Source organism: Euprymna scolopes, chromosome 21, assembly GCF_053919585.1.
Source record: "Euprymna scolopes isolate OS-2025 chromosome 21, ASM5391958v1, whole genome shotgun sequence".
Taxonomy (NCBI): Eukaryota; Metazoa; Mollusca; class Cephalopoda; order Sepiida; family Sepiolidae; genus Euprymna; species Euprymna scolopes.
The window spans coordinates 18686636-18698209 of record NC_136502.1 but is presented as its reverse complement, the minus strand read 5'-3'; the positions used below and the strand labels follow the sequence as shown (position 1 = coordinate 18698209).

Genomic DNA, 11574 nt, shown 5'->3' with positions numbered 1-11574 from the left:
AATCATCCTTTTTTTCCTCTTCCTTCTGTTTTCTTGATGAGTCGGCAAAGTTTTTTTTTGTTTATTTATTGTAGATTTTACGAAATTGAAGCTAAAATTAGCTTTCATATCTAAGCATGTATTTTCTTTAATTTTTAAATTAAAATCTAATATTTAAAAATTATTATCTATTATTAGAATATTCATTGTTAATATTATTTTTCAAACATTTCTTTTTTCTTTTTACAAAAGTTAAATTTTTAGCAGACGATTTCTTAGTATAGTAAACATATCAATTTTTTTTAATGTTGACGGATTAATAATCAATAGAGATGTATAGAACCGTCTTATCAATTCCAAAAGAAAATGTGAAGTTTTTTTAATTTGTATATTAGTTGTTTAATACCAAATAATTTGATTTACACCAGCATTTATAAAAAGCTTCAATTATTCAATTATTCTTAAATATTTAAAATTATTAACTACATTATGTTTTAATAATTTCTAAAAGTAATTCAGAACTAAAATATTAAACATTAGCATTATTTTTTGATGATTAGTAAGTGTTAGTTGTATAGAAATTTATTTATTCCAATTCATTGTTTGAACACATGTATAGTTTTTTTTAATGTGAAATGTGTACATGTGCACAATGGTGTACAAGCGGGGCGTGGGTGGCAATGGTCTGTTTTGTTTACATATAATCATAGTTGAAAAGGTTAGTGTATTTTATGTGGTACAGGGGGTAGTGGTCTGGCATTGTGAGTAATTTGAATGCTGTCTGATAAATTATGTGATCTTTGTTCTGTTTCCTCTCTCAACAAATTGTTGGCATTATTTGTTGCTTTTGAAAAACATCTGGCTGAAAGTGTTGATTCATTTGGGTAGTTAAAGTTTCCTTCTATGTTCCTCTTATCTGTCATATTCACCTGCCCAACATGTGGCTTGAAGAATTGTGGAATCAGATGATCTGAAAACAACAAACAAATCTCAATAATATAATCACATGCTATTCATATGTATATAATATATTTTAAAAAGTTAAACTTTCTTTATAATTATCAAGTGTTTATTTACCTGTCATCTCTTCTGTATGTCCAGTGCCTACTTCACTCCAACCATGTCCACTGTCAGCATGAGAAGACAATGTAGATGTCCATGTTGGACAATAAGGAGTCACCAATGTGTTCTTATCACCATTTTGAAGCACAGGTGTCATCTGCATTATAACAGGAATATATCTTTTAATAATAAATTGTATATAAAAGTGGTGTAATATCATGTCAAAAGATTAAACTTGGTGATAAAATTAAGTTAATTTCCTAAAAATAAATTGTATTTTGATTCAATTTTCAAATATTACATCAATTTCATGTTTACATCATCACAAGTCTGAATAAAACAATGTTTAATCAATTATTTAAGTGTTTATCTCCATAACAAACAAATTTAAACTGAAACTATTACAGGTATTAGTTGTAAAAGAATTCAAAATAATGCACAACTAACCAAATAGGTTTACTCCTGAATGTGCAAATGAAATTCATCCAATTATCTGTTATAAACTGATAAAAATAGAAAAATACTGCAGAGGATACAAAATTCTAGAATGTGGTCCTGATAAAATAGCTTTGATAGCTGCAGAAAGCTCAAGAAACAGAGGAAATATATAGATTGTTAAGTTTTGAGACATTGTGTTGAACAAAGATGGTGGCGTAGTTCAGATCAATAACCAAGATGGCGGTGAAGAATTAAATGCGGTCCGTGACGTAGCAAATGGCGAACTGATTGAATGCAAAATTCAACGATTTTTATAATAATTTTGCGACGTTTTGATTGGTTGTTTAGCACAGCCGTTAGTTATAAAAATGATTGGCGAATCCATTCGTCTCATACCCCCCATCAGAAGTCAAAAACATTTTACATAGATCATCATGAACAAACATTTCTCTACAATGTTAAGATATCTCTACTATTATATAAAAGGAACTTTGTGTGTGTGTGTGAGAGAGAGAGAGTTCATTTCCTATGAACTTGGAAACGGCTGGGCCGATTTTTATGAAATTTCACATGGAGGTACTTCATGTGTCTGGGAGTGTTCATACATAGGTTTTGTATCAGAATGCATTTAATAAGTATCGAAAAGAAATAATTAAAAAAAATTTCAATTAAAGGAGGAAGTCTGATTTTAACCAAAGTTGATACTTTTATTTAACCTAACATCACAAGTGCATTTGTGAAGTTTTATCACCGAACAAGCAGAAAGGCCCAGCCTATAACATCACCTGTAGATTCTTTTATAAGACAAGAGCGCATTCGAGATGAAAGGTCTTTTTTTTATATCATAACTGAACCATCATACTTGACTTTTGTATGTTTAACTTTAATTCAAGTAATTATTTAAAATTAATTTCATGAAATCAAATGACAGGGGTGCGTTCAAAATGAATGTTTCTGTTTAGAGCACAATTGAACCATGATACTTGGCTTGAATTAAAGTTTAAAATGCAAAAGTCATTATATAAAAATGTTATAAAATCAACAGTAGGTTCTCTACAGTGCAATGTAGACTACAATGTATTGTGTACTAAGTCACTGTGAGTGGGTAGATGAAGCTTCCTCCTAGTACACTGCAAGGGATGTTCTTAACTAGAACAGGCTTGATTAACAATCGACTTGATTTAACAATGGGCGATTTCGCCGATTTCAATGATAATAAAAGTATGGAAGAGTGGAACATTTGTTGATCGTCGTTCAATCCCAGACAACGTCAAGTTTCCCTGCTTGTCTTTGATAAATATCTGATGATTATATATTAATTTGATTGAACTGAAGAGAACGAAAATACTAAAAATAAAAGTATGCTAATATCATCAGTCAACCTCACATTTTCCAAAGATGATAAGAACTAATAAATGAAATATAAGTGTGGAAAATACTCGTCTGAAATACATTCTAAGTGGTTATGAATATTACCTGATAAATTATATGTATATGAACACAACTACTAAATAAATACCCTTGTCAAACTTACAAAGATGTGTTACAAATATAGTTCTAACATATCATCTTAAAGAAAAACATTTTTATAGAAGGTCATTGTTATTTGAGGATTGCAAAGCATTAAAGTAAATATTGAGTATTGACTTGCATTTCCTATCCTGTCAAATGTATATGGACTAAATAGTTTCCTAAATACTATGTATTTGAAAGTATTAAACAATCATGGAAAATTTTAATCTTTAAAATATGCTTGATGAGAGGATGATGTCTAATTTCTGTTTTCAGAATTGCCTAATTAGGATAATTGAGTAACCAAACTATAGATCACTTACAAAAAACAGTTTAAGCAAAAAGTATTTTCTTCTCAACTAAATTGTAGCGTTTACATTGTTAAATAAAATTGTTAAAACTTACCATTTATTGAGAAAACTAAATGCCTTTCCATAAAAATGCATTATAATAAGCAAAAGTAAAGAATACAAAAACTTCAAAATATTTCATTAGTATTTGATAGAGGTACATCTATCAAAATTTAAATTAAAAAATATACAATCAAATAATTTATCATAGATATTTTAACAATGGCTAAATTGAAGTAAAGTTCAAAAATATAAAATCTGTTATTTAGATTATTCAGACTACTATTGTTTCACAACATTTTAACTAATATAATCTCTGATCTTATTCACGTGCATCTTGTTCAATTTGAGAAAATTTATGACAAACATGGAATTTCAAATTGAACGTTTAATTTATAATAAATTTATAAGTAAAACAAGACACACCCAAAGGAGTTTCAGCATTGTGGAAATTACATCCAAGTTAGGAATAGTAAGACAAATAATGCAAATGGTAAATGTATGTTCCAAAAATTATGAAAAATAATTTAATACCTAGTAGTCTACAAAGAAAATTGAGATTAATATTCAGAATCAATTTCTATTTTTTTCTTGTTGAAATTGGTTTATTTATATCTTGGGTTTCTAAAAATGCTAAGAAATATAGAAATTCGAAAGAAAAAACAAACATGATATTTATCCAAAAAAATAATGATCAATATTTAAATAATATTTATTATTTGAAAAGCCGGATATTAAATATTTCAGTGCTTACCTGACAATTGATGTCAACAGAATTGTTTGGTCTGATCACAGGTGATTGGTTGATGAACCTTGGATATGACTCCCTTCTGTTGGCTGCCATCTCCTCAGCACTCCTACCAAAGTTGGGATCATTTATCATTGTAGTAGGAACATCTGGCCAAGAGCTCCCTCGATAAGAGGATGACATCAAATGTCTTTGTTCACTCACATATCTATTAGAAACATCATCTCCATCTACACTTGCAGCATTACAACAGCGAAGCACGCAGATCGAGATTGAAGCTGTAACAATGATAGTCACCATCACAGCCAATAACGTAATAATAATCACCATATTAAGATGCACCTTCTCTTCAGACTCACCATTTTGCAGCACACCATTTACTCTTTCCAAAGAAGAAGAAGAAGAAGAGCTCTTGTTTTTCAATAGCAGACTCAAAAAGATTGTAGTTGTGGCTGATAAAACTGGCATACCACTATCCTTCACTACAAACTCCAGTTCATATGAGCCAGCATCTTGTTTGGTAAGGGCACCCGTAGAAGACAACAAACCACTGTAATGGTCAATCGTGAACAACTGTTTCTCATTGCCTGCACTTATTTCATATTTCAGAAATGCATTCTCTTGACTGTCACTGTCATGTGCCCTCACAACTGTCACGTTCTTGCTTTCATCAGCAAAATACACAACTTCCACATTGTGTGGATTAACACTGGGAAATGTAAAATATGGACTGTTATCATTTTCATCTTCAACCTCAACAATCACATCCACTGTATTATTCAGTGATGGCATTCCATTGTCTTTCACCAAAACCTCAAACTTATAAACATCTTGTAATTCATGGTCCAATGATTCACTTGTTGAAATAAAACCATCTTTTGTGATCACAAAAGGCAGCAGCAGCAGCACCTCTTCACTTTTATGCTTATTTCTTTGCAGAGAAAACATCAGTTCCCCTCCAGCTCCCAAGTCCGGATCAGATGCATTGATTGAGCCGACATCAATGTCAGCCTTCTGGTTCTCATTGATACGGAATTTGTATCTTGCTTTACTAAATTTCGGCTTCACATCATTCACATCCATCACTTTAATTGAAAACTTACTCTCACTATGGCGCGGTGGGAATCCCATATCTTCACAGCTGATTGTGATGTCATGATTTTCCTCTGTCTCTCTATCCAATGGGTCTTTCAGAATCACTTGGTATTTGTTCAATCCTTGAGTTTTCAGCTTAAACTTATCATGATGGAGATCACATATAACTTCTCCATTCTGACCAGCATCATGGTCAGTTACTTTCACATATGCAATAAAACTGCCCACCTCAATATCTTCAGAAATGGTTGTTAAATTTTCTGTAGATGAAGATGAAAAAAAGTTCACATCTATTTTAGGAGCATTATTTTGTTGGTTGATCACAGTTACTTTGACCATAGCCAAGGTATTTAAAGGAGGAATACCTCCATCTTTAGCTTTAATATACAATTTATATGCTAACTTTTGTCCTGGTGGTATTTTGTTTATTATAAATATTTCTCCAGTTAGTTTATTAATCTTGAAAAACTTGTTTGCTAATGCTGTTGTCTTCGAATCAAAACTATATGTAATGTTACTATTTTGACCTAAATCTAAATCTGTTGCTGATAATGTAATTATAGGAATTGTTTCATCATGATCTTGTGCAACAGAAACATTGTAAATATTATGTGAAAAGAAAGGTGCATTATCATTGATATCACTTACTGAAATATTAACATCTAAAATACTTTGTTTCGGTGGAGATCCACCATCTTTTGCAATGACTTGAAGCACATAGGAATCTTTGGATTCTCTATCCAATCTTTCATCCAATATGATACTTAAATCTGATTTGCCAGCAAAGTTTTTAGTCACAGATAAAGAAAAAGGATCGTTTGCATCAGTTTTAATTAGCTCATAATTTATTTGTGAATAAATTGTACTCAAGTCTTTGTCTCTTGCACTTGGCAGTGATTTTTTCATACCAGTAGCAACATCTTCATAGAATTTTATTAAAGTTTCTTTTTCTGGAAATTCTGGCTGATGATCATTAATGTCTTTTATTATAACTTTGATCTCTAAAAGTTTTATGAAAGATTTTCTCTTTCTCACAGCAACATCAATCATTTTGAAACATTCTGAATAGGAAGTACACAAAGATTCTGCATCCAATATTTGTGCTGTGTATATTTTTCCTGAATTCTTTGCAACTCGGAATAATTGGGAGTTTCCTTTTTTAAGTTGTGTAAATGTGATGTGTTTATGATCTTGTGAAATACTATCCATGATATGAGAGTCTGTGGCAATACTGCCGATGTATGTACCAGGACTTTGTTCTTCTTCCACATGGTAGATGAGGTCAGCACACAAACAGGCAGGGAAGACAATTAGTAGAATATATAGATTTGGTGGCACATTCAGGTATAATCTGAAAAGAAAATTAAGATTTTAAAATCAGAGAAGCTTGAAGAATTCATTTTATTATTAAATTTTATAAATGCTTTAACAATGAAAAATAAATCTTTTTAATTTTTCTTCTATATGTGAATGAAAACCTGTCCAAAAGTAAAACTGTTTTTAATAGCATATTCTGTAGCCACATAAAAAGAAATGAAAAATATTCCTCATAATTAATATCAAAGGTTTATAATAATTTTGTACAATCTGAATAATTTAATTATTTTTTTGTGTTTTGTATGCTAAGAATCTCTTTTTAGGTTAATATATGCAGAGAATTATTTAAATTCTTCTTTTTTTTCTCATGTGCTTTCCATGTTTTCAAAAAATAATGTTTAGTATGCATTTATGTTTGGTGTGCATTTATAATATGAATTAAAGCAGATCAATTAGCAAAAATAAAGTTAAGTACAAGATTGGGTTTTAATTTGATAAAACTTAGCTCCTCAAAAGGGTCACTCTGGACACAAACAAAAATAATTGGATAATGTGTTGGCGCACTTTTACAAATAAGGGTGCTTCAGACAACTTGGAATAGTCCTAAGAGAATGGGTTGAATCCAATTTTAGCGTTACAAATTACAGAGAATTTTTTGAGGATCAACACTATTGCTAAACGAATTATTTTGGGCTAAATAGTATTTTTTGATTAAAAAATAACCATTGTAAGCATAGAACAAAATATCGAAGCCGGTGATTTTGTTTACTTTATCGCCATCATCTAAATTGAAAATAAAAATGTCCGCTTCTTGTCTTCTTAATAAAATCATCTTTTAATCTGATTGGTCAATTTTTTTCTTCGAGAGTCACCTGCCCTTTCTTTTTTTTTTTGGGGGGGGGCGGATTTTCACTTAAACGAAAAAATTATTAAACAGGATTTGTTTTTTTCCCTTCAATTGGGGTGGGGATGGTTGTGGAATTTTCCTTTTATTTAAAATAAAATAAAACAAACGAAAAAAATTATTAAACAAGATTTGAACAAAATAAAAAACAAACAAACATCATTAAACATTATTTTACATTTGTACAGATTCGGTAAAATAAGTTTTGAGAAAAGCGTAATATTAATGCACATTGAAGGAAAAAAACTAAATCTTGTTTAATAATTTTCTCGTTTGTTTTATTTTATTTTAAATAAAGTGAACCCCCCCCTCCCAAGAAAAAAATAGAAAGGGCAGGTGACTCTCGAAGAAAAATTTGACCAATCAGATTAAAAGATGATTTTATGAAGAAGGCAAGAAGCGGACATTTTTATTTTCAATTTAGATGATGGCGATAAAGTTAACAAAATCACCGGCTTCGATATTTTGTTCTATGCTTACAATGGTTATTTTTTTTAATAAAAAAATACTATTTAGCGCAAAATAACTTGTTTAACAATAGTGCCGATCCTCAAAAATTTCTCTGGAATTTGTAATGCTAAAATTGGATTCAACCAGAGAATGTATGGCAAAAAATCGAGATGTAGAATGTGTTTACCACACGAAACCATTAATCTATAAAAATTAAACAATGTCAAAAACATTCTTTACCCATTGTATATTTTAAATTAGTCTACTTTTAAGAGTTGCTTAAAATAATAACTGTTATATATTTATTTTTTTATAATAAATATTTTAATCACTATTAGGATTACATTTTACACATCAGTTCATGCTACGATAAAGGAAATGGAACATTACTTTTGAATGTTGCTTTTCCTTAAAATTTTTTAAATTAAATAAATAATAACTCTTATAAATCAAGATAAAATGTTATTTTAAACATAAAACAAAACTATAAACTTTGGTGGTTTGTATAAAATTAGCTGACCCGTGTGCTGGCGTTGCCTTGGAAAGTAGATTAACTCAAAAAATTTCAGCCCAACCTTGAACGATCTGATGCAAACACAGATTGCACAATGCTATAAGCAGATCCCCAGAATTTTGTCATTTCAGGTCAATGTTACCTATTATTATTAGTAGTAGTATTTTCACAAATACCATGATAGTTAAGCAGGTGAAACTAGTATCCATGTAGGTACTTATCTCGTTTATGTGACTCCACTTTGCGTGTATTGATGTATGATGGTAATTTGAACAGAAGAAAATTCACAGATCCTACCTACAATATATCTATGATGCACCCTTAATATAAAAATTTGAAATTTTCTTTTGCTGCACTGCATAAAAAAAAAAAAAGTTGCTCCTCCATTTGTGGGGTTGGAAGGGATCAGTAGGGCACCTATTTGTTGTATGTTCTTTGTATGTTCTTCTTTCTGAAGTTATCAGCTTTAGAAAGTTCTACTGGCTGACTTACTGAATTTTTTAATGAAAAGTTGTCTTACGTCCTACTTGTGAAGAAAAGAACATTAACAACATTTGAGATTGAGAGATTACTGTTATAGTTAGCAAAAAATCAATTACTTTTGTTAAAAAGTTAAAAGGAAGATCTTTATGTAGATTTCCTGTTTTTAACATTTTTCCTTCACAATTCAAAAGATTGCTGTTCATATTTTAATTTTAGAATTCAACGAAAGTAGATAAAAATATCACTTAATATATTTTAATAATATAAAAATTATGATAACTGTGATAATATAATAGCAAAATGCTATGGATTATTTTTATATGCTCTTATCATGAGATTTAAATTTTGATTATTTTTAATATTTTATTTACTTTTAACTGTTATTTTGGCAATTTGAAAAAAATATATATATTCACATTTTTAGTTTTCTAAAATTCAATTTTCTTTGACATTTCAAAAGAGTGTAATATATTTTAATAATATAAAGCGAATAATTCAACTAACATTTATTTAGAGAATCGAAATTAATCCAGGTATATCTGTTAACAATATAAAATATTATAAAATTTAATTTGCTTATTTACATACACAATATTGTAAACGTTTAATATTAAACATATACATTCTAAATTTGCTTTTATTTTTTTTTTCACGTAAATAAGAAATATCAATACAAATTAATCTCTACAAAGTTATTTCCCTTATTATTTCCTAGACAGGTTTCAGTGGAGCAATGTACTTCACGAAGTTATGTTATTTTTGCTCTTTAAAAATTAATTTTGCTATGTTAGAAAAGCAAAAAAACCTTCAAGATATCATTTATTCATCATAAAACATAAGTAGAAATATATTTAAGTGAATGAAAAAGCCGTAAATTCCGTGGAGGAGGAGGTTGTCAAAATAATTTTTCATGCTTACTTTTGAGCAAAATTTAATATAAAATTGATGGTAAACTGGAACAGATCATAGTATATCAATTTCTGTTGATATATATATATATATATATATATATATATATATATATATATATATATATATATATATATATATATATATATATAGCTTTGCAAATTACCTATTTGTATTCAATTTGGAACTTTAATATTAGAATATAAACATGAATTTAATTCAGAAATTAGTTTTAATTTTTATATTTTCGCTGGGACTTTACTGTAATATTTTGGGATCTGCATTTGTGCTGTATATCTATAAACAGCATTGAAAAGATTTTACTTTGTTTTATTTATAACTGAAATCTTAATATTAACAGAAAATTAAAACTTCTTGCATAAAAATAGTAATATGCAGTTCGGGGTTATAACATGAATTTGGAGTTTTTCTCAATTTTCCTGGACAACGCCAAGACACAATTCGCACTAGTATATATCTATATCTATGTGTGTGTGTGTGTGTGTGTGTATATATATATATATATATATATATATATATATATATATATATATGAGGGAGAGAGAGAGAGAAAGTAGTCTAAAATAAACTGTATTAAAGGTAAATGTTATGAATAATTAAAATATTCAAAACAATGAATAAATGAATTTGTACATTTTTCAGTATTCTAATTAAAATTCAATGTCAAAATTTATTGCACCAAGTAACAAAGAACAACGAATGTACATTTCAAGTTTGTATTTAAGTAATCAGAAAATTATTGATATCTATGCAATTAGACTGAAATACAGAAATGAAGTCTGAAACATATCCTTATATAAACACTTTTTGCCTTTATCTTAGTTAATAATGGCTGCTAAAACGATCTAATACAAAACTACATACTTTAATTGTTAGTTCCATACAAAAAAGCTAAATAAAAATATTTTTAAAGTATTTTTAAATACTCATTCTGCATTGTGGAGTTTATATACTTTATGTAATATAAGTTTTATCACTAAAGATAATTTTGAATATTTTTCTTCTTTATATTGTAAAAGGAATCGCCATTTCTTTCATATTTGTCCACAAATAAGTTTTTCTTAATTAACAATTCCTAAAAATGTTTAAATAAAATTGATTAACTTACCTCATTTTGTAATTTTCTAAGAAAAGGTAAACCACAGCCGATTTAAATTCCCTTTCTTACTGTTTTTGTAACAGAACAAAGACTGCTCCAGTGTGTCTATAATTGTGTCTATGTGTGTTTAGTTGATTGTCCTAATAACTATGATGTGTGAGTAATGGCTGTGCCTCTCATGAACGAGAAAATTTACAAAAAACAATGAAATGTAATTTTTTTTTTATTTTATTATGAAATTTTTTGTTATTATATCAAATAAAAATTGTAACCATATATTTGACAAAATAAAAACATATTTGACACATTTTACCCATAATGCAAATTATAAATGACCCTATTCATCCTTTATTAACTTCTTTTTTCATTCCTTCCATAACCCAATCCCATGTTTTCTCTTCAAAACAAAGAGTTCATGATAAAATATCTACCATGTGTACTTTTTCAAATTTAAATATTTTAAAATATGATTATTATAATGCTAATTAAACTGCAAAAAATATTTATATCGATTATTATAACCTAATTTAATATTTCATTCAATTTTGTTCATTATTTAAAAAGTATTTTTATTAATCCACTAAAAATTGCTGTGTACAATCTTAACTAACTACCTACTTACTAAACTTAGTGATTATTAGTAATGAATAGTTTTAATTATTTTTTTTAATCGCCTTAATTTTTATTGTCATA

At 28.5% G+C, this 11574-nt stretch overlaps 1 protein-coding gene across 1 annotated transcript in view; it reads right to left on the bottom strand.

The window, feature by feature from the left end:
• Nucleotides 1-574: 574 nt before the first annotated feature.
• LOC145243067 (protocadherin-16-like) overlaps nucleotides 575-11574 on the bottom strand; it is a 66409-nt gene continuing 55409 nt past the window's right edge. The window contains exons 18-20 of the mRNA XM_080106171.1: nucleotides 4096-6535; nucleotides 1057-1198; nucleotides 575-949 (exon numbers count right to left, since the gene is read on the bottom strand). Coding sequence (XP_079962297.1) covers nucleotides 699-949; nucleotides 1057-1198; nucleotides 4096-6535 — 2833 coding nt within the window. The 3' untranslated portion in view covers nucleotides 575-698. The remainder of the gene's footprint in view (nucleotides 950-1056; nucleotides 1199-4095; nucleotides 6536-11574) is intronic.